Source organism: Furipterus horrens, unplaced genomic scaffold, assembly GCF_987537825.1.
Source record: "Furipterus horrens unplaced genomic scaffold, mFurHor1.1.pri manual_scaffold_11, whole genome shotgun sequence".
NCBI classification, from domain to species: Eukaryota; Metazoa; Chordata; class Mammalia; order Chiroptera; family Furipteridae; genus Furipterus; species Furipterus horrens.
In genome coordinates this window covers 16,041,218-16,069,173 of record NW_028327181.1, presented here as the reverse complement: position 1 = coordinate 16,069,173, position 27,956 = coordinate 16,041,218, and the positions used below count along the sequence as shown (strand labels likewise).

The 27,956-nt window shown below is 45.9% G+C and overlaps 1 protein-coding gene and 1 pseudogene across 4 annotated transcripts in view; one reads left to right on the top strand and one right to left on the bottom strand.

Moving 5' to 3' along the window:
* The window catches only part of OSBP2 (oxysterol binding protein 2), a 123,186-nt gene that overhangs the window by 37,927 nt on the left and 57,303 nt on the right, over nucleotides 1-27,956 (bottom strand). The window contains exon 1 of one of the 4 annotated variants that reach the window (XM_090291556.1): nucleotides 16,117-16,350. The exons of the other annotated variants lie outside the window; for them this stretch is intronic. Coding sequence (XP_090147682.1) covers nucleotides 16,117-16,195 — 79 coding nt within the window. The 5' untranslated portion in view covers nucleotides 16,196-16,350. Of the gene's footprint in view, nucleotides 1-16,116; nucleotides 16,351-27,956 lie in introns of those variants that run through there. 4 annotated transcript variants of the gene reach the window in all.
* On the top strand, nucleotides 5-11,351 carry LOC149997037 (charged multivesicular body protein 1B2-like; annotated as a pseudogene).

Below are 27,956 nucleotides of genomic sequence, written 5' to 3'. Positions count from 1 at the left end.
GACCATGTTGACTATGGAGAAACACCTATTTAACTTGAAATTTGCTGCAAAGGAGCTTAATAGGAATGCCAAGCAATGTGGTAAAGGAGAAAAGGCTGGAAAGGTCAAGATTAAAAAGGCCATTCAGAAAGGCAACAGAGAAGTTGCAGGAATACATACTGAAAATGCAACCCGCCAGGAGAACCAAGCAATTAATTTCTTGAGAATGAGTGCTGGGTGGATGCTGTGGCAGCCGGTGTTCTAACTGCAGTAACAATGGGCAAGGTAACCAGGTCCATGGCAGGTGTAATTAAGTCTACAGATGCTACATTGAGGAGTATGAGCCTTGAAAAGATTTCAGCCTTGATGGATAAATTTGAACGCCAGTTTGAAACACTGGACGTTCCAACACAGCAAATGGAAGTCACAATGAATAGCACTATAACCCTAACAAAACCACAAAACCAAGTGGATATACTGCTTCAAGAAACAGCAGATGAAACTGGCCTTGACCTCAGGAGGAACTGCCACCAGGTCAGAAAGGACCTGTTGGCACCTGTGCTGCTTCCATGGAACATGATGAACTACACAGACACTTGCTCAAGTGTAACTTAAAGAATTGGTGCTTGTGTTTACTTCTCCTGCTCCTGAACTATTGTGTGTGTATATATAGATAAGTTGCACTCCATTTACAGTAAAACACCATATATTACAGAATGCTTGGACACTGTTTATATAGCTTGCCTTCTTTTCCCATGCTGACTTTCTAATACTTTAAGAAATTCCAGAGAGTTTCCACCTTGATGGACTTTACAGCTTTGTATATTCTGTTGAAAAGTGTAAGGGACATTTTTTTTTTTTTTTTTTTGTAGATGACTTTGACCAAGCTAGCATTAGCTTATTGTATATGAAACATCTTTCTCAAACATTGCATAAAAAACCTAGCAACAAAGTACTACTGAAGAAAAGTATAGAATAAAGGTTTTGATTTCTTTTAAACTCAAAGTTGTTTTAAATCTCTGTATTCACATGATGCATAAAAGTAAAAGCATGGTAAACATGTTTAGTTATCATGCTTACATAGCCAAAAGCACCTCATTTGGTGTCATATGATGGACAGTGCTAGGCTTTGTGTTTGTTTTTGCTCTTCAAGCATAAATGCAGTTGATTTTTATTCTGTGTTTATTAGATTTTAAATTTAGATTATTATTGGAATTTTTAATGACTATTATTTGAATTTCTGAAATTAAAAAAAATTTCCATTGATAATTACCCAATATAACTAGAAAAAAATCTACAATATGAAATTAAAGGAATTAAGGTTTGCTCAGTTTTAAAATTTTTCTTTGCTAAATATCACTGTTAAGACTTAGAGAAACTTAACCTTTCATACTTTCAAATGAAACTGAAACATGTTTTAAATGATTCTCCTACTTCTACTTCAACCTTGGTATACTGTATTTTAAAAGGTTAATTTACGTGGTCTTAGTATCATTTACATTTTTCATAGGATTGTTGATTGCTTTTTGAGAATCTTGGCCTACATTTTAAAACCAGCCCACAAAAAATAACAAAGAAAATAAAATTGAATCAACTCAAGTTATAACTCCACAAGCTTTGGTTAAATGTGTTTGTCTTTTTATCTTAGGCAAAAACTCTTTAATAGCTGAAAGAAATGAAGTAGAAATAGATGTTAGAATAAAATGTTTTTCCCAGTCATGAGAACAACCTCAGCCATTGGAAGTTTGTGTACAACACAGGGAATGGGGACATAGAAAAGTCTTAAGGTCAAAAGAAGACTAGACTCTGAAAGGCCAGGATTCTTGGGGAAAAGCATTTGATGGCCAACTGTACTACTTTCTATCTTCCCAGAAGTATCTCTGTTTTACCCACTTAAAATGAATAAATGCCTGCAATTTTCTGCTCTAACAGTCTCAAATGTGGAGAGGTGACCAAGTTATATTTTAGCTACTGTACTACCAGTCTAGGTTAAGTAGGTAAGGTGCTTTTCATTATTTGCCGCATGATTGGTTCATGGCAGAATTTTAATATTTTATTAAGTTCTATTGAAGAGCAGATCTATTTAGAAAATCTTTCCATTGTTAAGTCATGAAGGCATTCAAAGTGTGATTATGGAGACTTTTTTGTTAAGTATTCAACATTAATATATGTTTCCTATTGTAAATGAGTGTGTGTATAAATGATTGTTTTCACTGGTTAATGAAATGAGAAATTACTCTTTTGCTAAGTTTCAGTTAAACTTGTTTAACTTTCTTGGTAGTTGAATATATGGTATGACCTCAATATGGTAATCTGCCATTTTGTTTACAATTGATGCTTTGTTCTTTCTACTTAAAGGGTAAGTTTGTTTATCTTGGAACATCCTGGGGAGGCATAGAAGGAATTATTACCTACTAAAATATCTATGAAATAGTTATCTTATTTTCCATTGGTGGAAATTATAGCTTTTGTTCTTTTAAATTCAATAAAAATTGTTAAATGGTGAATATGGCTTACTTAAATCTAGAAATAAAAATGGTTCTGATCTAAAAATAACTGTTCATAGTTTTGTATAACAGCCATATCAGATTTGCTCTTTAAAAATATTGTAATATGGAAGATGGAGGCCTAGACAAACACACTATGTCTCCCTCCACAACTAAGAAGGAATACAACTACCTCAAAACTAGAGACAACCAGAAGTTCCAGAAAATCAAGCTGCATGGAAATCCAACAAACAAAGAAATAAAGAAGAAATACTCATCCAGACAGGTGGGAGGGGCAGAGCCGGGGCTGAGAGGATGCGGTGTGGTGGCGGCAGCAGCAGTAGCAGCAGCAGGCCAGTGGAAAGCCAGGTCGCACATTGTAAAAACTAGGGAGGGACACCTGGGGAGCGCTCCCAGCTCCTCACCAGACCTCATAGCTCACAGTCCCAGCGCTGGGGAAAATAAAGCCTCATTGCTTCTGACTGAGCAAACCAGTGGGGGTTGGGGTGGAGGCAGAAACTGCCGGTCTCTCAGCAGAGTCCACTTGTTTAAAGGGCCCCCACAGTCCTAGAACATCCACAGTCCCATCCACTCCGGGAACGATGGCCAGGGCAACAGCTAGAGAGGCAACAGTCCCTTACGGAAATGGGAGAAGTGCCTGGAAAAGAGGCGAGTGCTGAGCAAGAGGCATTGTTTCCTCTCAGACCCCTCCCCCACATACAGTGCCACAACGTGGTGAAACGGGTCATCCTCTACTGACGAATACCTCAAGGTTCCACCCCTTACAACGTAACAGGTGTGACAGCTCTACCTAAGACACAAAGGCAAACAAACACAGGAGTCTGTCAAGTTGAGGAGAGAGAGAAGTATGGCCCAAACAAGGGAATGGATCAAGGTTACAGTGGGAGAACTAAGTGACGAGCAGATAGCCAACCTAACAGGCGCAGAGTTCACAACACTGGTGATAAAGATGGTCACAGGCTTGACAGATATGCTTAAGTATGGCAAACGCTTAAGGAAAGAAGTGAAGGCTATGCTAAATGAAATGAAGAAAAATCCACACAAAACCAATGGTGAAGGGAAGGAAATCAGGATTCAATGCAATGATTTGCAACGTAAGGAAGAAAAAAACAGTCAATCAGTACTGAATGAAGAAACAAGAATTGAAAACAACAAGGAGAGGCTTAGGAACCTCTGGCACAATTTTAAACATGCCAACATCTGAATCATAGGGGTGTCAGAAGAAGAGAAGGAACAAGAAATTGAAAACCTATGTGAAGAAAATAATGAAGGAAAATTCCCAAATTTGGTGAAGGGAATAGGCATACAAATTCAGGAAGCACAGGGAGTCCCAAACAAGCTAGACCCAAGGAGGACCACACCAAGACACATTATAATTAAAATGCCAAAAGTTCAAGATAAAGAGAGAATCTTAAGAGCAGCAAGAGAAAAACAGAGAGTTACCTACAAAGGGGTGCCTATAAGACTATCAGCTGATTTCTCAAAAGAAACTTTGCAGGCAAGAAGGGACTGGCAAGAAGTATTCATGTGATGAAAAGCAAGGACCCACAACCAAGATTACTCTATCCAGCAAAGCTATCATTTAGAATGGAAGGGAAGATGAAGTGCTTCCAAGACAAGGTAAAGCTAAAGGAGTTCATCATCACCAAGCCCTTATTATATGAAATGTCAAAGGAACTTATTTAAGAAGAAGAACATCAAAACTATGAACATTAAAATGACAACAAACTCACAACTACCAACAACTGAATCCAAAAAATAAAAATAAATTCCAAATAAGCAAACCAGAATAGGAACAGAATCATAGGTATGGGGATCATTTGGACAGTTAACAGCTGGGAGGGGGGAGGGGGAGAAATGGGGAAATGGTGCGGGGATTAAGAAGCATAACTGGTTGGTATAAAATAAAGAGGGGTAAGTTAAGAATAATATAGGAAAGGGTGAAGCCAAAGAACTTACATGTATGACCCATGGACATGAACTAAGGGGGGTGGGATTGCTGGAGGGAGGCGGGGTACTGGGTGGAGGGAAGCAAAGGGAAAAAAATTGGGACTACTGTAACATAATCAATAAAATATACTTTAAAATATTGTTATATGATAGACACCAAGTTTTACTTTTGGATTTACTGATTATTTTATAAATATAATTAAAATTTTAAAATATATATAAAGGTAAAATAAAAATATGTTCAGGTGAATAAAACCTGAGGGAATTGTGGCTGACCTTTAACAAAAAATGTTAAAGGAAGTTCTTCAAGCTGAAAGAAAATGATACCAAATGGAAACTCAGATCCAGAGAAAGGAATAAAAAATGCTAGAAAAGATAAGCATGTGAGTAAATATAAAGGATGCTGGTTTTCTCATTTTAAAATTTCATATAAAGATAACTGACTCTATAGAGCAGGAAAAAAGTATATTGGAGGGTTTATATCATCTTCAAAGGTAAAACAAGACATAGGAGAAAGGGTGGGAGGCAATGGAAGTACATCATTGTCAGTTCTTACATTATAGCTGAAACGGTATATGATTTGAAGGAAGACTGTGATAAGCTAAAGATGTGTAATGTAAATCCCAGAGCAACCACTAAGAAAAGAAAGATGTATAGTTATGAGCTAATAAAGGAAAGAACATTAAATACTAAAAATAATACCACAGATGGTGGGAAAAGAGAAAACACACATACAAAGAAAAAAAAAAAAAAAGATTGGACCAAACAAATAGCAAAGTGGTAGATTTAAACCCAACCATATTATATTAATTTAAAATGGTCTCAACGCTCTACTTAAAAGTTAGCCTATCAGACTAGATAAAAATGCAAAGCAAGACTCATTATATCTATATATAATAAAACCCCTTTAAATATAAAAGCATAGATAAAATAACCAATCATATGCTTTTTACATGAAACACACTGTAAATATAAAGATACCAATGGCTTAAGAGAAAAACATTAGAAAAAGAAACACAGGGCAAACAGCAATTACAAGAAAGCTGCATTGGTCTTATTAACATTTGAAAGGAGGCTTGAGGACAGAGATGAAGGAACTTTCATAATGACAAAAGAAGTCCATTCATCAAGATGACACAAATTTTTGAATGTGAGTGCACCTTGTAACAGAGTTTGAAAGTACATGAAGCAAAACAGAAATGAATGGAGAGAGAGAAATCTACAATTATACTTAGAGATTTCAATACTTCCTTAGCAACTGATAGAAACAGACAAAACAAATAAGGATTTAGAAGATGAGAATCTTCAAGTGTCCTTTATCACTTAACTTGACTTAATTGACATTTATAGAACACCATATAAAACAATGGCTAGAATACACATTCTTTTCAACCATACATGAAATATTCACCAAGACAGAGCATATACTGGGCCATAAATCAGTCTCAGATTTAAAATAATAAAATGTACATTCTCTAGCTACTACAGAATTAAGTTAGAAAGCAATAACAAAAAGATATATGAAAAATACCTAGATACATGAAATGAAACAACATATTTTGAAATAACCAATGGGTCAAATAATAAATCACAAGGGAAATTAGAAAACATTCTGAAAATACAACATATGACAACAAACTCACAACTATCAATAACTGAATCTAAAAAACAAAAACAAACTAAGCAAACAACCAGAGAAGGAACAGAATCACAGATATGGAGATCATTTGGAGGGTTATCAGCTAGGAAGGGATAGGGGGAGAATGGGGGAAATGGTGCAAAGATTAAAAAACATAATTGATAGGAACAAAATAGACAGGGGGAATGTTAAGAATGGTATAGGAAAGGGAGAAACCAAAGAACTTACATGAACAACCCATGGACATGAACTAAGGGGGGGATTGCTGGACGGAAGGGGGGTACTGGGTGGAGGGGGGCAGAGGTGGAAAATTGGGACAACTATAACAGCATAATCAATAAAATATACTTTATAAAAAAGAAAATACAACATATCAAAATTTGTGGGGTGCAGCTAAAGTGGCACTTGGAGGAAAATGCATAGCTTTAAAAATGCTAATTTTAGAAAACAGAAGAAGGGTTTAATTATGATCGAAATTTCTGCCTTAAGGAGCTACAAAGAAAGAGCAAATTATACTCAAAATGAGTAGAAGAAATAAAATTATAAAGAGCATAAATCAATGAAACAGAACATAATAGCAATGGAAAAAATTAAAAGTTAGACTATATGACCCAGCAATCCTACTCCGAGGTCTCTATCCAAATGAAAACATATATCCACACAAAAACTTATACACAAATGTTCATAACAGCATTATTTGTAATAGCCAAAAGGACTCCAATACTCATTAACTGATGAAGAGATAAATAAAATGTGGTATAACCATACAATCAAATATTATACAGCAGTAAAAAGGAATGAGGTACTGATACATGCTGCAACATGGATAAACTCTGAAAATAGCAAGTGAAAGAAACCTGATACAAAAGACCACATATTTTATAGTTTCATTCATATGAAATATCCAGAATAGGCACACCTATAGAGACGAAAAGTAGATCAGTGGTTGCTTAAAGTTGGGGGTTGGTTGGTAGAAGGAGGAGGGATGGGGACTGATCAATAATGGGTATATCGTTTCTTTTAGGAAGGACAAAAATGTTCTATAATTAGATTGTGGTAACAGTTGTACATCCTGTGATTATAATAACACAATGAATTGTACCTTTCATGAGTAACATATATAGTATATAAATTAGATTTCAATAAAGCTATTTTTTAAAAAGTAATATGTTTACCAAAAGACATCATAAATAAAATGATAAAAAATACAAAGTAAAAGCTTATAACTGACAGATGATAGATATCCGTGTCATCTAAAGAGCTCCTACAAATACAGAAGAAAAAGACAAAGCACCCGACAGAAAACTGCATTTCACAGAGGAGAAACATATTCCACAATAAAATGCTAATGCTATTTTGATATCAGGAAAATACAAGTTAAGAATACACAAAAATATCATTTTAGGGCTATTAGACTTGTAAGAATGGATGTTACAATACCAAGTGTTGGAGATATGGTAATCAAAGGGAACTCACCCACTGACAATGGGAGGATAAATCAGTACAACCACTTCGGAAAACAATGTGGTATTCTTTTTCAAAACTTATTATTCATATACCCCACAGCCAGAAAGGGCCTTCTTAAGTATATCCTTGACAAACTTCTGTACATGTGTGCCTGGAAATGTGTACAATAATGTTCATTGCGGCAAAGTTCATTACTGCTAAGCATCAGAAATATATCTAATGTCCACCAACAGAGAAGAGTAAATGAATTGTAATATAATCACACAAAATGTTAGAAGCAGTGGAAATGAATGAACAACAGCAACACCCAACAGCACAGATAAATCTTGGAAACACAATGTTGAAAGAAAAAAATCAAGTCCTAAAAAATGCATATAGTTTCATTTTTATTTGCGCTAAAAGAAAAACACTAAACAATACACCGTCCTAACAAAATGACAGTGATAAAACTGTATTAAAAAAAAAAAAAGCAATCAAAAGTTTGGGAAGGGGAAGATAAAAGTGGGGGAGATGCTCCCTGTCCTGTGTGGCCGAAGTAGGCAAAGAGGAACAGAAGGGCCAGCTCTGCACCAGAAACAGCCACTAGCAGTCAAGGTGGGGAGAATGTGGACACAGAACTGAACAGGGCTGAGAAAATCAGGGAGAGTGTAGAGCCAACACAGGTCAAGAGCAGCAGGAGCACAGGCTTCTGGTGGCCACAGCAGCCCCATGTCAGAAGTCGGCCCATGCCTGGGTCCAGAGTGGTGCTTGGGAAAGATAAAAGTGGATTGAGCACAGTCGGCAGCCACTTTCAAACTCTACTTCCAACTAGATGAACCCAGGCGATGGGGGGAGTGTGGGCGTCACAGACATGTGACCCATGCAGTCACATGGGGCTGAAGTCTGCAGGGCCCCACACTTGGTTTAATACTCAGCTGTCCATGTCTTGAAGTCCTTAACAATTTTTGAGCCAGGAACCTGGCGGATCCTGCTGGGAAATGACAGTTCCAGGGACCACTTATCTGAACCCTACCCACGAAGCAAAGTGGAGTGGGGTCAGTGTTCCAAGAAGTTCTGTCTGGCTTGGGTTCCAGGCATATCCAGCATAAACCAATAACCTTTATAATGCTTCCCTTTGGGTTTCCACACAAGGGAAGGAGAAGATGCAGCTGATGGGCAGCGGAAGGATAACCACAAGTAATAACTAGACTTGTGGGGAAAATTCGTCCTTTTTGATTAGTCAAACGCAAGTTAAAACACTAACAAGGAGCAACGTCATGCCTCATCAAAAGTCACTCTCAGGATGGTGGAAGTCTAACACGGGAGGTGTCCACATCCAGCTCTAGAGCTCATGGACCTGAATGCCTCGGCCAAAGGACGATGGGTACCACAGGGAAGAAGGCACATCCTTGACTCAGTGATCACACTCCTGGGAATTTGTCCCAGAAAGAAACGCCAAAGAAAAATTTTACATGCCAGAGATGCTCAGGCAGCAGTTTGGCTCTGACAATCTGGGAAGAACCAAAATGTGTAACAGAAGGAAAAGGCATTCCACAGCGATTCAATGGATACATACTAAGCTTGTGATAATGTGGGAAAGTGCTTATGATATGCAGTCATGTGAAAACGGCATTTTTTGGTATGTCAGTGATGTAGAAAGGATGCTCACATAAAGGAAAAACACTGACTAAAAATAGAGACCTAAAAACAGTGACATGAGGGCTAATGGAGCTATGGAAACACCATGATCTTGAACATCTGGCATTGTTGCCTTAACCCTTAAAAATAATGAATGTTTACAGGGAGGGGGCAGAGGACTGGCCCAGATGAACTTCAGAGTTCGGCCAAGAACAAAGTGTGTGAACGTGTGTGTGTGCGCACGCACACGCGTGTGTTGTGGGGAGGTAAGGAGTGGGCTTGGGGAGGGAATCCATCAGACAGATGAGCAGCTGCCAAATGGTTAATCAGCTCCCAGCCATGTTCCAGGGGCCCTGCCCCATACAAACTACTCTGCTTCTGAAATAGAAATATCCTGGCTGGAGGGGTGTACCCAGGGGGCTTGGCCAGCTGTCAGTGCTAGCTCTCAGGAAAAACATCTGTCTTCTAACCACCTCCCACCTACAGCCAGGACGCTGGGCATGCCAGGCCCTGGAGGGCTGCTCCAGGGCATTGCCCAGGTGGGGTTCTGTTCCCCAAGTCTGTGGCCTCCTTCCACCTCACCGCACTGCTCAGCCTGAGCAGCTACTATTTCTGAAGATGTGCGTCAGGCATCATTTCAACACACACGTCAGAGGGAAGTGGTACATAAAAGGAAATTTATCCCTGGCAGCCTGAAGCCCATAATTTCATCTTTATTCATATTGTTCATCCATTTGATCAGACGCTGCTGCCAGTCTGAGCTGACTGCCACTTTACAGGAAAATGAGGTGTCAGGGGAATGACTCATGTTCGCAGAGGGCGGGGCTGCCTGCCGTCTGACACTCCTTGATGAGGTCAGAGGAAGACGTACAGAGAGCAAGCCTGCCTGTCATTCCTGGGCAGGAGAGGCCTCGGGCTCAAGCCTGGCTCTACACTGCAGACTCAGGCTGTCTGCTTCTCCGCAGTGGCTCAGAGGCCCCTCTCTCTGTTTTTCTGAGCACCCTGAGGCCTCCCCAGCCAGTCTCCCAGGGCCTCCCCATGTCCAGCTCCCACTTTGGCCTGTGCCAGGCCCCCTGCAGGGTCACTTCTCTTAGCTTGGCACATGGGCAGCCCTCTCTTCTTGCCTGGAGACCACAGAGGTCATTGATAATCCTCAAGACGAACCATCACTGCTCCTGATAAATGTTTATATCAAGAGGGCTGCTGCAGACGGTTGAGCAGGGTGCGCATTGCACAACCCTAGGAGGCACGTTTCACAATAGACACTGTAGATTTTTTTTTTTTTATAACATGTGTCCAACAAATGAAAGAAAAGAATCTTGCTCTGACAAAGTCAGCATGTTACAACAATTCCAGGAGAGGTGGAAGTAAGGGTCTCGAGTGCCCCTTTCTAAAGATTGACGCCAAGTGGGCCCATCAGAGCCCTGCACAACAGCCTGTGAACAGATGAACAGAGCACACTACCTTCTCCAGGTTCCTTGGGACCACCGATGGCAACAGATGCCTGGCAGAGGCAGCCCAGGGCCCGTCACAGCCTTGTCACCCCCACGCTGCTCATATCCTTCTCAGTGGCACGAATGTTGCTTGAGAAAACGGCCACGAGTGCACGGCCAGTTCCTATTCTCTCCTGCCCCGAGGCAGAGGTCACTCTTGGTCATGACCCTCTGTCCTCTCTCGGCCCTCCCAGTCCAGCACAGTGCTGCACTTGCCACGCAGAGGCTCAAAGCTGGCACAGATATGAAGTCTCTTCGCAGAGGTGAGCTATAGCACAGCTCATCCAATGCACTGGGGGAGGCCTGCTCTGCCCACGGCTCTCTCCCCTTCCCCCTCTTCCTCTCTCTGTTGCCTTTAGCTCTCCACTGCCCTTACTTGTCGGCCTGCCCACGCACAGTGACATCCACACCCATGCATGTGCATGGTCCTCCTCAGTGCCTCCAACATGCTTCTCCCTCAACCTAGGATGCCCTTGCATCTAGGCCACCCAAGCCACCCCCTTAGATACTGGCCCACAGAGGGACCCCGTACTGGGCTCCATGGCCACATCTCTGCCCCTGGCAGCACCTCAGGCTGCAGGTACATCCTCAAATCTTCTGTGGTGTAACCAGCACTTCCTGGGCTCTGAGTTTGACCAGCCAGGGTTGTGCCCCGTCATCTGTTCACTGGTGTGGGGAGGTCAGAAGGATGCTGGCTAGGCTCTAGCACCTCTGGGTTCCTGTCACACAGTGCCCCACACAGGTGCTGGGACAGTTCTTAGCACAGAGTGAGTGGCTGGACAGATTTTCCGCTAAACAGAGGACACTAATTCTTCTATCTTCTCTTACCATTTACTGCTCTTTACTCTTCATTCTGACTCAAAAGCATCAAAATATTTGAAACTTCTCCCTGGTATTTAGCCTCTTTCAACAAGAAATCTCCCCAAATCACCACACTTGACATGCCCCAAGTTCTGCCCCAGAAATGGAGCCCCCAGACTCACCAACTGTGGTCTCCACTCAGCCTGGCTCCTTGAGAATCCAGCACATTTTCAGTCTATGGCCTTTCCTGCCCGTGGTCACTGCTCAAAGAGTGTGCAGGTTCTTGTCCTACTTTTGCCTGTGTGACCTTAGGGAAGTCACCTCTCTTTCCCTTTAGCACAGTTTCCCCATCTGTATAATGATGTGAGTATAATCGGTTTACTTGCAACCACTGATAAAGCCCCCTTATGTGTGCCAAGGGGCACATGCTCCAAGGCAGCCTCACTTCACCAGATGGGGATGTTGGAGTGGCCTCTCCCACATCACCCACAGGGATCCTCTGGTTTCGAAGTCTAGACTATGCCATGCACAAGGTCCGTGGTTGCCTTGGCAGGCTGGCTCACTGAAACTGTCCTTCTTGACCTCTGTGAAAATATAGCGGTAAAACACTGCTCCCCAACAGGTATCTCCTGATGAAATAATATGTACACACATAAGTATACTGGCAGAGATCCACAAAGTGATAATAATAACAATAATGTGCAGCTACCACGTGCCAGGAAGAGGCAGGGGCTTTTATACATTACTGCCGTCAGGTTAATTCACCAAATAGAATTCTTACCTGTAGAATCCTACAGGTAAGCAGACACCCCAGCTGGAAGGGAAAAACACCAGCCAAGCATACACTTGCCACTTGGCCTCAGATGACCCTCCCCTCTGTTCATTTCTATGCTGGTAGGTTGGTTATGGAATAACAATTATGCAAAAGTGCTGAGTGCTAGGTGGGGGGAGGGCACATCACAGACATAGGTGAGACCCAGGCTCCCCCTTGGGAGCCTACAGCTTCAGAAGAGAGAACTTGCATTCAACCAACCCAGGCTGCTGCAGAAGGGAGCCCAGGAGAAGTCTGAGGAAAGGGGTCACCACCAGCCTTGGGGGTAGGGGAAGCTTCAGGGGAGCTGAAATGGGCACCAGACCTACAGGATGAACTTGATTAAAATGTGAGGGATAGGCAAGGACATTTGGCCAAATGGGCAGAGCAGAGTTCTTTGACGCCAGGCCTGGTGAGGTGGCAAGATGCTAATTCCCTGGCACTAAGAGGCTAGTCTGTACACCCATGGGAGGTGATTAGGGCAGAGAGCCAGTCCCTCACTTCAGGCCTTAGTCCTTCTTCCCAAGGACCCCAGCAGACACTGACAGCAGGGACTATAACAGCAGACACCTTGGTAAGCCATCCCCCAAAGGACCCTACCTATAACTGTTTGAAGGACGCTACACCCAAGTCTCAGCTGATGTTCTGTGAGGCTCCTTCTCTGAGAAGAGCGCCTGTCCCAGGCCACAAAGATGCAGAAAGAACTCAAAACAGGCCCTCAGACCATTCAAGTACCTGTCACTTACAGCCCTGATTCAGTCCTGTCTCCCTGCCAAGCTCAGCTCAGCAATCTACATAACAAAAAGTGCTGCCAGTCAGAAGGTGGAGGCTGGCTGGTGGGCACGCAGGGGCTCTTTGAGGTCCCAGATTAGAAAGTGGCAATCTTAGCAGTGCCATAGGCAGGGCTGCCCAAGGCCACCTGACCCTGACCTCTAGTAAGGCCAGGGTGAGGGGTCCGTACCGTCTGCAATTTCAGAGCTTTACATTCTGACCGGAAAAGATGCAGATGTCCTATACACATCTGCATGCGTATGCACGCACACACACAGAGGCAAAGGGGTGAGCTGCCAAGGGCTGAATTCTTAGCTTACAAGAGACCCAAATGGGCATTTCCCCATTTGTGGTGCCTGGCTCTGTTTGAAGCAGAGAGTTGGGGCGGGGGTGGGGGTGGGGTGGAGAGAAACTGATTAATTAGTAGGCTTAGATACACATACTATCTCATTTCAACCTCCCATCCAGGTAACTTGGCTTAATACTGTCTTTTAGATAAGAACTTGAGGCTCAAAAAGGCTAAGAAGCTAGCTGAAGGTCAGGCAAGTGGTGGAGGGACAATTTGAAAATGCCACTGCCTGCTGAGGAGCAGCTTCCTATCAACAGTTCTGTCCCCAGGGCTCCTTTTCATGTGCCCATGTCTGGGAGCAGGGTGGAGGCCAGTCCTTCTCAACCCACTCCTCCTCCCACTTATGAGGGTGGGGGCAACTGAGGCCCACAGAGGGGCAGGGGTTTGTTTGCTCATGGCCATACAGCCTGGCAGTTGTCAAGACAAGAACCCAGGTCCCCTGATGCCCCAGCTATGCTATGGGATGTCCAGAGTAACAGCCCATGTGATGAACCTCGTTAAGCCCCAATGCTGTCCTGCCACAGAAATGGTCACTGGCTGGACTTCAGTCCCCAGTTCCCCAGAGCAGGCTGTAAGCCCAACTCCCCTTCAACCTGCACAAAGAAGGGCTTAGGGGTGTGTTACAATTCCACTGGGACCCTGTTCTAAGGGGAAATTTGTCTGGAGTGACCTCTCATTTCAATACTGTTCAATGGGTTTGAAAAGAGGAGGTCAGTCTCACCCCATTTGCATGCTGGGGACGAAGGCCCTACCCCCTTGTCTGCTCCCACCTCCCAAGGCTGCCGGCTAGCCAGGCCTCCTGTGGCCTCTCCCACTCTTTAGTAGGAAAGGTTTATAGGCACTGTCCTGCCTGAAGGTTTAAAAAAACATATTTTGGCCAACATTGAAAAATGGAGAGATTTCCAGTTTCTCCTGAAAATTTCTCCATTCTGTATTTCCTAGGCCCACCTTCACACAAGGCGCCCAAGGGAGATACTCTGTAGATTGCCCCTGGGGCCTCTGCCACTGAGGCTGAGCCCTGGCTACCGCGGACCACCGCAATGGCTCCTGGGCCTCCTCCTGACAGGACAGCAAGCCCTGCTCCAGGCTCTGTTCTGAGCACTATGCCCAACACACCACCTCCTTGGATCCCTCATGCCCAGACCTGCTGTGCAGAGAGGGACAGTTACAAGAGGGCTAGGAAGGAAGGCCTGGCCCGGAGGCTCTGGCAAGCAAATTGGTTACCCTGTCACCATTCTTGAGGTGCAACTGCTTTGGTCACACCCAACAAAAGTGAGCATCTGTCCCACAACCAGGCAGAAAACAAGTAGATACCAGGCCCGATGATTCTTGTTAGCAGCAAATCTTCTAGAGAATGGCAACCAAGAAAATCATCAGGCAGGCCAAAAGAAGAAAAACAATTTCACGCCTAACTGATGCATTCTTCCTTCTCTTCCTTTTTCAAACTCCAAACTTCATCCTCAGAATAAATCCACCCAAGCTAACCACAGGGACATCATTTAAACTTTGCAGAAAGAACATGACGGCGTTAGAAATGACACTATATCCAAAATGAAAACTGGAAATTAAGACCAACTCTACTTTGGACAAAGTTCACTTGCAAGTTTCTTTAAAGGATTCGTACGACAGAGCCACAGTATCAGCCTCCCATGATATAAATTTCCGATGTTTGCAATTGCAAACAGCCTAAGACTTCAGATGGCTGTCTGAGGAGAATTTCCATGGTTAAACCTGACTCCGGGGTCAAGGCTTGGACTCTGCAACCTCAGGGATGCCTGCACTGGGCCAAGGCCTTAGAAAGCCATCATTAGTGTGACCAGTCAGCAGGCAAAGTTAATTACAAGGTTTATTACAGATCAGAGAGTGTTAATCTCTAAAAGAATCTGCTTTTAATAAATTAGTGGTAAGTGACATTAACTGTGCCTTTTAGGTCTATAGGGTCAAAGAATTCTAATTTTTCCCTTAGACTTTCAAATTATAATAGAAACACTCATTAAGGTAAACAAGTTTCACTCATGCAAAATCTCCAGTAATGAACGTTTCAAGCTTCAGGAATATTAAGCCAGAGCTTAATGAGTTTGCTTTTATCTTAAATAACTAAACCCCACCCCCAAAAGCTGAGAAGCGGCTCTCAGTCAATCAATAGCGCCTGCGCACCCTGGGGCTGTCATTCAGGACCACCATCCCTGGGGGTGGGCGGCATCCTCATAGCTGACCGTCGCTCAAACGCAGGCGGCCACTGACACTCCTGATCCGTTGCAGCTCGCTCAAAGGGCAAAGGGAAGGGTTTGGCCACACACTGAGCACAGCTGACACCTCAGGTAACCCCGGGACGAAGCCATTGTGGTCAGAGCAGCAATTCTGCCCAAGCTCCAGGACATGCGGGCCCCAAGCCGACTCGGGAAGGAGGGGTCCATGAGTAGATTAAACTTGAACCGCCGTTTCCCCCTTCTTTTAAGAAGGCTCTGGGTTATATTTCAGTTCCTTTTTACAGAGGTGAATCACACAGACACGTCTATAGCTGTAGCCCCCTCTCCAAAATGCCCCACGCTTAAAGCGAATTCGGAGCGCACGCTGCGAGGTACGGGGCTAGGGGTTCCCGGAGGCTCCCCGCACTCCCCACGCCGCCAGGGAGTGACATCAGAAGCTCGCGTGGATTAATCATGCAGCAAGCCCGGCGCGGGGAGTGTGTGGGGAGCAGGGCCTCTGGGCGGAAGCCGGGCAACACTAACCCTTCTTAAATTTATTCAGGCAGCCGGAGCTGCAGAAGGAGCGCACGGAGGCCGTCTCCCAGCAGCCGCGTCCCTTCATCCCCGCGGCGGGGCGGCCTCCGAGCAGTCGGGCGCTACATGGCTCCGGGCCCCGGGGACTCGCACAGATGCACAGCTCGGTGGGCCTCCCGGCGGAGGCGGCAGGCGCTCGTGGGTCCCAGTGCTGCGTTACCACAATGCACCACTGCCGCCCGCCACCCGGTGAACGAACCCGTTAACCCCGTCCGCGCCGCGGGAGCCAAATGGAGCACGAGCTGCGCAGCAGCCTCCCCCTTCTCCTCCCCCGAGAATGCGAGCGCAGCCTCCGCCCCCGCCCCCCCTCCCAAACAGCGAACCCCAGGGCACCCCGGGCGCCGGGCAGGCTCTCCATTTAAACGTCACATTCTGATGGGAAAATCCGAGCGAAGGTGCCGCCCCACTGCAGCAGCGGGCTTGGCTTTGCTTTATTTCAAAGGGAAAGTTGCCCTTGAGAGCCAAGGGGCACGTGGGAAATAGAGACGGCTGGGGCCCTGCCGATGATTCCAGGGAGTCAGCGTCACCTATGATTCTGCTGCGGTAGCTGGTGCATCTGTTTCCAGCCACCTGAAGCTACCTGTCTCCTGTCCCAGAGCAAGGCAACAGGCGGGGCCCCAGGGAACCGGGTTCCCTTGGCGCTGCTGTCACAGGGCTGCGGGCATCTGGGGACAAACGGCTTTCTCCTTCCAGACCTCCTTAAACACAACTCCCCTGTCCAGCTGCTCACACAACTTCTCCATGGGATGTCTGATAGGCATCAAAAACCAGACTCTACAGATTCGTACTCCCCATGTGCCCCAGCCTTCCCCCAGTCCCCTCCACCTCAGCTAGCCAGGGGCAGTGCCACCCTCCTACTCGCTCCAGACAGAAAACTTGGAGTCATCTTTGACCCTTTTGTCCCGTAGACCCACCTTCAAGCTGGTCAACACATACTGACAGCTCTACCCTTAGGATACAGCCAGGATCCCTTCCCTCCGCCCCCTTGTACGCACCCCCTACTCCAGGCCTACACCATCATTATGCCTATGGGCTGTTTCAGAACCTCCCATCAGGTCTCCTTCCACTCAGCACCCATCCCCCACCCCCAGTCTATGCTCAGTACAACCAACAGACCCTGTTTCAATGTATGTCAGATTCCTCTGTCACTCTTCCCCTCTGTGGTCTCCAAGTCCCTCCCAGTAGGTCCAGCCTGTTCCGGTTCCTCCCTCCCTCTGCCCTGATCACACCGACATCTTGGCTTAAACAAACGGTTGCTGCAAGGCAGTCCAAGCTGGGACCAGCCCCACTCCTTGGCCTTGGTCCCCACCTCACTCTGCCCTGATTATGTCTTTCTCACAGGACTACAGACTCTGAGCCCTGGGACTGGGTTTTAGCCATTGTTCCATCGTCAACAAAGCAATCACCCACCCCACGGCCCCACCCCCACCCCCCCAAAAAACACCACCACCTCACAGGAGGCTCAGTCAACTGAATTTATCAACTGTAATTTACTGAATGGAATCAACCAATTTTCACCAATGTAAAGGTTTTCATATATACAACGAGCTCCTGTTATAACATAATAAACTCAGACAAGATGGTGTTGGGTCAATACGTCCCTTCCAGTCTTTGAAGCAACTGAGTATTCCTTCTACCTACGTAATTAATCTTAGCAATTGTGTCAGATTCACTGTCCCAGGAGATATGAGGCGTTTCGCCACTCTAGGCCTTAGTTTTTTGGCTACAAAATGAAGACCATAACAACGATGCAAATGGTAACCAGTGATGGAGAGCTGATTGAGTGCTGAGTACAGGGCTGTTAGCTTCGCCTGCATTTCCTCATTTAATCTCCTCAGAATAACTTTGTTTCCTCTTTTACGGATGAGGAAACTAAGGCTCGGAGGTAAAGTGACTTGCCCAGGATCAACATGCTTGTGAGACAGGATAGTAAGGAGCTAGGAAAATTCCTTGGCAAGTGGAGTAGGGAAACCAAGACAGATAGCTGAACACAATGGCGGAGCAATTTACATCCAGAATCAAAAGTTCACCTCCCTAGAGGTAATATCTAGGCCTCAGTTGTATTTCAGCTCCAGGCCCAGAAAAGCAGCAAAACCAGGTGGACAATGTCAGAATCAAAGGCAGGACCAACCCCCTCCACCCCCCATCCCCTGCCCTGTCGCTGGCCAATCAGTGGAGACCATAACCCTGAAAGGGCACACCTGGAGAACTGGAGACTATTCTACTGAAACCTTCCCCTGAGACCTCCCCTAAGATTCCTGCCTGCAAGAGAGAAATAAAAGCCTCAAGACAAAGGACCCAGGACATGTGTCCTCCCTGTGGGGAGAAGTCCTTGACACTCCCTTGTCTTCCTTCCACTTCTTTCTTCATAGGCAGGAGTCTCCTAAACTCTAAGGCAATGGGCAGCTGGCAGCTTGTCCCAGACTAATCCCCTGAACCTGTCCCCAGAGCCCCCTTCTCTCTAGCTTCCCAGTGAGCTAAGGCAGCCCAGCCTAGGCTCTCCTGTTGCTTCTTCTATGCTAACCCCTTCCTTGTTTCATTGTCCCCAGCTTTAATAAATATATCCTCATAGTCACCTGGACTCGTGTTGTGAAATCTTTCCTACACAAGGTCAAGAACCAACATACTACCGATTGGCCCTGGGCAGACCTGCTCAGGGCCAGGCCCCTGTCTGGGAAACCCTTGAAACCAGCCTGTTCTGGCAGACCCCGGACGCCACACTCTGAACCATGCTCTGTGGGCTCCTTTAAGCAGGAAATTGCTTCCTGGGCTGCCAGGGACCTCATGAGGAAAAATGAGATGAGACTGGAGCAGTGTCCTCAGTGCTCTGGGAAATGCTCATACACATACAGGTGACTTTTACAGACCTACATGGGCAAGAATAAATCCAACCCAGGATATTTAATGAGACACTGAGTATCATGGGATCTGGAAGCTGGAAGAATCTTTCAAATGCAGGATCGCGCCCTCTGTCTCAGAGCTGAGGAAGGGGAGGGCAGAGGGGCTGAGTGCCTTGTGGTGTTCTCACAGCAAGTCAGTGTTGGGGTCACTGACACTATTTCCTTTGTCTCCCCACCCTCACCGACAGCCATGGCCGCCTGAGCTGCATAAGGGAGAAAACGGAACAACAGACAGACAGGAGGAAACGAAAACAGTAAAGAAAAACATGAAAGAAGACCATGCAGCCTTACTAAGGCACACACACACAATTTCTCCTTTCTTTGCAATTAGTTTAAGCTATCAGTCACATCAAACAATGATCAGGTTCTGCTCATGTGAAATACTTAAAAATCTACAACCTAGCAAAACAGGCACTCCAAAAGGGTGCCAATTTGTCCTTAAAGAAGAGATACATTACCTGAAAGTCTTAGTTATCCAGCAGCAAGAAAGCCAAGAGACTGAGCATATGATGAGTGATGGGTAATTTCAGCTGCTCTGCTGACTGCCCTGGGCCCCATACTAGTTTCCCTCCCATCCATGAGCAGGTGATGCTGAACCCCATCCCTTCTCTTGCCCTCGTCTGCATGCATGTGTGGAAGGCACCTTTTGAACAGCTCCAGGAAAAAGGCCCCCAACACTCTAAACACGGCCTTCTAAAACCAACTTTGCAACCTCCCTGAGATCCACTCATCCCAAATACGCTACGCTGGCAACCCTGAAGGCAGCTGCAACTGTAGTTCGAGGCTACATCTGTCCCCACATCCAGACTAGATGATTTGGTCATGTTAAAGTCCTTGGTTTCCTCTCATGTCTCCAGTGACCACTTCTCTGGTCAGGTCCCACAGGGGTGCTGTGGCTCCCACAGCTTCCCTAGACACTGGTTTCCCCATTCCCACTTGCTATCAGAACACTGTTAATCAGACTCAGTTTCCAATATCTTCCCTCCATTGCTCAGTAACATGGCACACACACACACTCAACTGAAATTCACATATCCATATCCATATGTGCGTCTGGGGGTGGGCATATCTGTTGCCCATCCCAGTACCAGAAACTAGTGTGAGGCCAGGAGAGGGCAGGGGAGGGAGGAGACCCCACGGCAATGCACTAGAAGAACCACAAGCATGTCCATACCCTCCAGCCCAGAGTGCACAATGAGAAAGGAGCACAAGGCTCCATGGCCAATGCCACTTGTCCCCAAAACCAAGAAGCAACCTAAGAGTCTAACAACAGGTGAATGTTTATTTCATCAACTTCACGAATATCATGGAGCCACTTAGACTTATGTATGTGATGGCTCTGCAGAAATAAGAAACTGTGCCTAAAAACAAAATACAGAGAGGAAAAAGCCAAACCACGCAATGCAGGATAATTGTAAAATCTATGCATGTATAGAAATGTTAAAATAATAGGGTAATAGGTGAATTTCCTTGAGCCCTGGGCTCCTCTCTTTCCCAGGACCTGGCACGCCCTGCTCTAGGTTCCTATTCTCCCATGCCAGACTGGGAACTCCTTGATGGCAGAGACTGTGGTCTTTTGTCACTATTCTCAGCCTCCCCTGTGGCCCAGCATGTGGCAGGCAGGCACTGAATGAATGAGCATGGGAATCAACAAATCAATCAATGGGTTAATGAATTGATGGATGAAAGCAACTTGGTTAACTTGTCAGAAGCCCTACTTGGCCCAGCCTACAACCCACACCACCTTCTTGCCTTTGCAAGCTTTCCGTCACACCCCTCTGACCCCACCAGCCCTTCTTGTGCACGACACCACATAACTCCTTCTGCCTTGCACCACTGCCTTTGGCTGGACCTTGAGTGGACCCTGACTGGTCACACAGAGGTGAGCACAGACTGGGGAATTCTGCAGGGCCAAGATCTGATGGTGGCTTCCTGACCCAAATTGGCCACAGCCCTCCACCCCTGTGGGAATGAAAGACCTTTGGTTCCCCCTCTGGGCCTCAGGCTCATCACTGATAAGGAGCTTGGGCCCACAGGAGAGTGGCACTGACCTTCCTCTGTGTTATCTAATAATGCAAGTTCTTCAAGGGTCTATCCAGCATACAAGTTCCTTGTGGGGAATCTTAAGAATGAAGCCCTTTTAAAAGAGCAGTGTTCTAAGAATAGCCATGCATAGGTGCCGACTGCCATTGTCTTTAATAAATGATTCTGCACTGAAGCCAAAGAATTAATTTGAAAGCAATTTATGATAATGTGTTGCTAGGCAATTAACATAAACTTCCATAGTGGGGAAAAACTGCAAGTTATCATTGATTATTTTAGATCAGAAAAATGGAATATGGGAAAGGGTACCATTCAGAGAAGTTTGAAAAAAAGGCAAAAATGAGACCGATTTCACTAGGGATGAAGCCTCTGTATGTGCCCTCTGCTGCTAGGGGCAGTTAGAGAGGTGGAGGCCCCCTGTTTGGGAGCTGAGGCTGGCAGGCTTTGCCCTGGAGTGAGCCAGGGGCTGCGAGGCACCCCTGCACATGTGTTTGGAAGGGGTGGCCTGCCCGGGAACCAGGTCGCCTGGTGGACCCCACAAACGACTGGCGTCAGATCCCACCAGGTAGCTCTGAGGACTCTGGCTTCTTCCCAGCGCCCTCTGCTCCCAGAAGTGGCAGGTCCAGCTGGCCCCACCTGACGGCTTATGCCTGTTATTGACCAAAAGGCCTTTTGCTTGTTGAAGTCTAAATATACTTGCACCGACAAGCTCCTCAAGACAATCAAAGAGCTGGGATTCCCCAAGGGATTACTATCCATTTGTCTAGACTACAAGGGTTCCTTTCTTTCTTTCTTTCTTTTTTATAAAGAAAGTGACAACAAAAAGAATTGAACATATGAATCTATTGTGGAATCTTGCTCCTTCTTTGTTAGTTATTAAAGAAGTACAAATTAAAGCAGCCTTGAGGTAGGTCCCCTTTTAAGCATATTAAAATGGTCAAAAACATATTAACACCTGATGCAGTGACAGCACAGCGAAGAGGCACGGTCACTCCCTGTTGGTGGCATGGAATATCGGTATGCTAATTCCACAGAGAGATGTTATAGCTCATCAAGGTACCGCGAGGCTGCTGCAGCCCTTATCTCAGTAACCCGACTCCTGGGAATTTTTCCTCAGAAAATAATTCAAGAGAAGCAAAAAGCTTCCCACATGAAGACATTCATTGCATCATCATCTATAATACCACAAATGGGAAATTCAAATGCTCAACAATTGGAAGATGTGTCCAAACATTAGAGTACGTTAACCCAGTGAACTATTATGCAGCCATTAAAATGACCATTATAAAGACAGGGAAACTGTTAGCTAGAATGTGGTGAAAAAGGCAGAGCATGACTCCAAAGATGTGAAATACAAGTGTATGTACAGAGGGGGGGAGGGGAGGTAACATGCAAAAATCAAAAACAGTTTTGTGAACATGTGAAGTTATTGGAGAATTTCCTGAATTCCAAATGTTATTTACCTTACTATGCAATGTTTTCCACAAAAACAGCAACAGTTGAACAAGCTGCATTTAATCAGTTGAATTATTATTTAAAACCCTTTCCAAGGGGACAAAGGAGGTATAGAAGAGTCAGCTGGGAGTAGGTACCCTGTGCAAGGAGTGCGAGTTATGGGGCCACAGGATGGCAGGGACGCAGGCCGGCAGCCAACAAGCAGGAAGTCAGGGCAGTGGAACCAAAACGGCCTTAACATCAGTCAGGCTGCCTGGTGGGGGCTTGGACTTGGGGTGAAATACATGCGCCCGAGTTCAGATCTACAACCCACTCAGTGGGTGACTTGAAGTAAGTGCAGGAGCCTCTCTGAGCCTCACCAGACACAGTGCCATCTCCCTGTTATGGGCTGAACTGTGCCCCGCAAATTCATATGCTAAAGTCCAAATGTGCATTACCTCAGAAGGAATGTGAAGGTATTTGGAGACAGGGCCTTTAAAGAGGTGATTAAGGTAAAATGAGGTCAGATGGGTAGGCCGTGACCCAATATGACTCGTGTCCTTATAAGAAGAGGAGGTTAGGATGTACACCAAGGGATGACCACGTGGGGAAACAGTGAGAAGGCGGCCATCAGCAAGTCATGAAGAGAAGCCTCAGTAGAAACCAAACCTGTTGATAACTTGATCTTGAACTTCTGGCCTCCAGAACTGTGAGAAAAAAACATTTTGGTTGTGCAAGCCACCCAGTCTGTGGTATTTTGTATGGGAGCTCAAGCAAACTGTCACACTTCCCTTTGCAGAGCCACGAGATGACATCCCCAGCACAGGCAGGCACTCAGAAAACACCCAGGTAAAGGGAGCCACGTCCAGGACAGGGCACTGATGCCCTGAAAACCACTGCCCAAGGCAAGACCTGTGCTGAAAAAGTGGATCTCAATGTCCATCAATAAAATGATTTAACTGTGAAGTTCAGAATGGCTATGAGGCTTTGTCCAAGCTTCTCCCACAATCCCTGCGGCAGCTGCGGCGTGAGGTTGGGCAGGATGGACTGATATCGTTGGCAAAGTTGAAGTTCAGTAAAGTTAAGGGGTTTTGTTCAAAGTCAAAGAGCAAACAGACCAGAGAAGGGTCAAGAATGCAACATTATAAACCTCCAAGCTCCATTTTTTCCCACTACTATAAAATGAACCTCCGACTCATGGATCTTACAATACAAACATTTGGAAATTCCATAGCACCACAGCCACCATAAACAGTTAAAAGATAAGCAATGAAGGGAAAACATTTGCAAAATAACCAGAACTTAGAAAGGGCTTCTATAACTCAGTATAAAAAACACAAATACCTAAACAGTAGAATGGCAATGGATATGACTATATGAGTCACAAAATGCATATGCTTAGTCAATAAACAGAGAGAAGTATATTCAGTCTCACTGATAATAAAGGAAATGGAAAACAAAGCAAGAAAATGCCTTTTCATTCACCCATCAGAGGAACAAAGAGTAAAAAGGATGATGGGTTAGCCTCTATTGACAAACCCACATTGTCGGGAGATATAAATTCATGCATTCTTTTTAGTTGACAATTTAGTGTCTGCTGATAGTTCTCCTGGGCATGCCCTTATAACCTAGCAATTCTATGCCTAGCAATTTATGCTGTGGAGAAACTTACACATGCACAAAGAGGCATGTGTAGGAAGGTTCATAACAGCACTCTCTGGAATAATAATAATATGTAAACAACCTAACTGTCCATCAAGAGGGAAATGATAAAACAAATTATGATGTGAGATAGAATGAGAGAGGTTTATTTGTATTGATATGTGAAGATCTCCAAATATATTGGTAAGGGTAAAGTAAGCTTATCAACATGGGTAATTTGATTTCATTTCTATCATATATAAGTTGTGGGTGGGGGGTGGGGATGTGTATTCCCATGGCTTTGTAAAGGTGTGGGGGAAGATCTGGAAGAGCACCACTGTTAACAAAGGGTGTATATCTCCTGGGAGGGGAGTGAGATGGAAGGAGGGGATGAAAAATGACCCAATTTTATGATATACATTATAGAACCATTTAGATATTTTACAATTTTATGTTTCTTTTCTCAAGTAATTTCTCAACAAATTACTATTGGAAATAAAGTGCCAGAATCAACTCCTGCTTATGTTGAGACCTGTGAGACCCTACAAAAGATTCTCTAATGGTGGAAGTTCAGGCATGAAGGGAGGGGCATAATAGGTGAGCTTTGGGGCAAGAGGGCCCAGAAGTCACATCAGAGAAGCCACCACACCAATGCACACAGACCAACCTGGCAGGCAGCAACCAGAGAGGGGCTGGATCATTTGGCGCACCCGTGGCACAATCCCCATGAGGCGGAGGAGCAGAGCCGCCCATGGTGACGGGCCCTGCAAAGAACGGATACAGCTGCAACCAGGTGTGGGGGCAGGAGGCTCAGGCACCTGACACCAGGCCAGGCTGCAGGCCTCACCCTACCCTCAGCCACCAGGCCGCTGTTAGATGCTCATAGCCACAGACACCAGTGATCTTGAGAGCATTGACTGTGGCTCGAGGATGAGGCCCCGGAGAGGCCACTGTATGGGGATCCAGGCATCCACCTGTGCTCTCCTCATCAGGCCTGTTCTGGGCTGCATGGTTCAGAGATGTCAGGAGAGATGCCAGCAAAGGAGAGGATGTCATAGGCAAGTGTAGACAGAACACATAGGGAAGGCAAGAAGTGACAGATGTGCTGCTTGCTCAGAAGAGTCATTTCTGGATGCAGTGGCCCTGTCTGATGCCCTCCTTAGACCTCAGTCACACCAATTGCCCCTCTTTGAAACCCTCTGCTTCCTGGTGCCATGGTCACATACCATTGTCCTTCAAACTTCGCTGTCCCAGCTCCCAGGCAGGAGTGAGTTCTCACCCTGATGCTCTTCCCACTCCATGCTGGGACCAAAGTGATGGCGCCCATGCCCATGGCTCCAGGTCCTATTTCCCTCTTTGTGTTTCCCCACCTGTACCAAGCTTCAGGCCTCCACAGCCACCTGGGTCTCCCTCATACTCAACCCTCCCTAACTGAGCCCAGAATCTCTCCTCTGCTCCCTCATGACAACATCTTCCTCTCCAAACAGTTCTCTGGGCCTCAGGCTCTTCATATCCTGACAGGTCAGCCTCACTAATGTCCAAGGACCCTTCCACCTTCTAGATCTGCTTACAAGCACCAGGCAGGAGACCTAAGAGTCAGGTCCTGTGGTTTCTCCCACTCATTGGGCCCCTACATGCAATGAGTCCCTAAGTTTTGATGTCATTAAATTCAAAATAGCTTGCAAATCCATACCCTCTTTTCCACCTGAGGGGGACCACCCCTTGGCTCACTTCCAAGGTCTCAGCTTCTATTAACACTTTTAACCCCTTCTGATCCATCCTTCATGTCAACATGGGACAATTTATTGAAAAATGCCTTCTGCCCCCTGTCACTTTCTTTCCATGGTTCACTGATACCCACAGCAGCAAGTTCAAGTTAAAATTCCTTGGTAAACCATAGCCCCTAAGAGCTAAGCCAAGCCTGTGGGCCTCTGCCATAACTTACTCCCTGCTCTTCGGCTCCATCTGCTGTTCCTCCATTCCATGCCTTTGCTCATTTGGCCTGGGACACTTGCCTTCCATTCCCTTGGCTGGCTCCTGTCATCTCTGGACACAGGTGTGGGCCTCCCCTCCCTAAGGGGACCTTACTTGACAATTACCACCCAGAGACGAATGGAAGGCTACTTGGAGGAGGGTCCTTCCTCAGGGTTCTCATCAGACCCTTGCATGCCTCCTGTTACTCTCATTACACTGATGCATAAAGATTTTGTCTGTGTCCCTGAAAGTGGTCAGCACCCTGAGCACTGGGATGGGGTCCTACTCACGGTATTAGTTTCCTAGGTCTGCCACAAACTGGGTGGCTTCAAACAACAGAAATTCATTTTCTCACAATTCTGGATGCTAGAAGCCCACAGTCAGGGTGTTGGTAGGATCACGCCCCCCTCGAAGGCTGTAGGGAAGGATCCTTCCTCGCCTCTTCCAGCTTCTGGTGGCCTCGGGCATTTTTTTTTGCTTATGGTAGCATAACTCTAATCTCTGCTTCCATCTTCATGTGTCTTCACATGACCTTTCCTCTGTGTGTGTGTCTGAGTCCAAATTTCTCTCTTCATAATGAGGACACCAATTCTATTGAATTAGGGACCACACTCATGACCTCAAGTTGATTACATCTGCAAAGACCCTATTTCCAAATAAAGTCACATTCACAGATTCTGGGGGTTAGGACTTCAACATGTCTTTTGCGGGGACACAATACAACCAATGACACACCCTTTGGCATTACTGGTACCCAGCACTGAACTTGACTAAGCAGCAAGGCTCAGCTGATCCCTGGGAATGAATGACTGAGCCATTGTGCTCTGGGTCTAGGCAGTGGGGGTGGGGTGGGGAAGCCAGAGGAGGGAGGCAGCTTGGAGGAGGCAGCTCTGCAGCTGGGTCTGGAGGAGGTGGGAGAGGGGAGGGACATGTCCAGGCAGAAGGAGGAGCACTGCATGGGAGAGGAGGGAGAGCCAGGCTGCATGAGAGGCCTTGGCTTGGTGCTTTGCAATGCAGGGAACTGGGCCAGCCTGCAGAAAGGCTTTCCAGTCAGGGCTGAGGCATCTGCCCTGGAGGCAGCAGGGGGGCAGGGCAGGTTTGTCAGGAGAGCAGTGACAAGCGCAGAGCCAGTGCTCCTGAAAGATGAATCTGCTTAAGGCATCCAGGGGCAAGTCTAAAAGGAGCCCACCCAATGCCTGCCACACTGGGAGACAGCTAGGTCAAAGGGTATTGCAGAGCCAGAGATAATGAGGAACTTAATTAGGGCTGTGGCAGCAAGGTCTCGGGGAAAGGACAGAATCCAGGGAAAATGTGGTAGGAAAACAGAGCATGGCCTCAGTGGTAGGAGAGGAAGGGGTTGAAGCTTGCAGGGGCTGGGGCTTGAAGGAGACAGAGAGGATGGGGGCAGTGACTGGAATGGCAGCTCAGGGAGAGTAGTGTGCCTGCAAAAGTGGCAGTTGGGTTAGCCTCACGAAATGCCGTTCAATTAAGCAAGCAAGCTCACAGGTACACTTATTAAGTAACTGCTGAGGTGGGGCATCTGTGCAAAGCAGCTATAAAGGATCTATGGGCTTCGTAACTAATTCAAGTTTACGGGCAACAAGCATGTCTTTTTATATCAATGCCTCGTTCCCAGGCTATTAGCAGCAAGCATTTTGGGAGAAAGGTCTCAAGCCAAGGGAACTAGAAACTCAACTGAATAACCTTTAAATTACCTCATCACTGGGGAAATGGAAATCAATGCAGTCTTCAAATGCAACCTTGTGCCAGCAGAGGCCAGATGGAACTGCCTCCTGG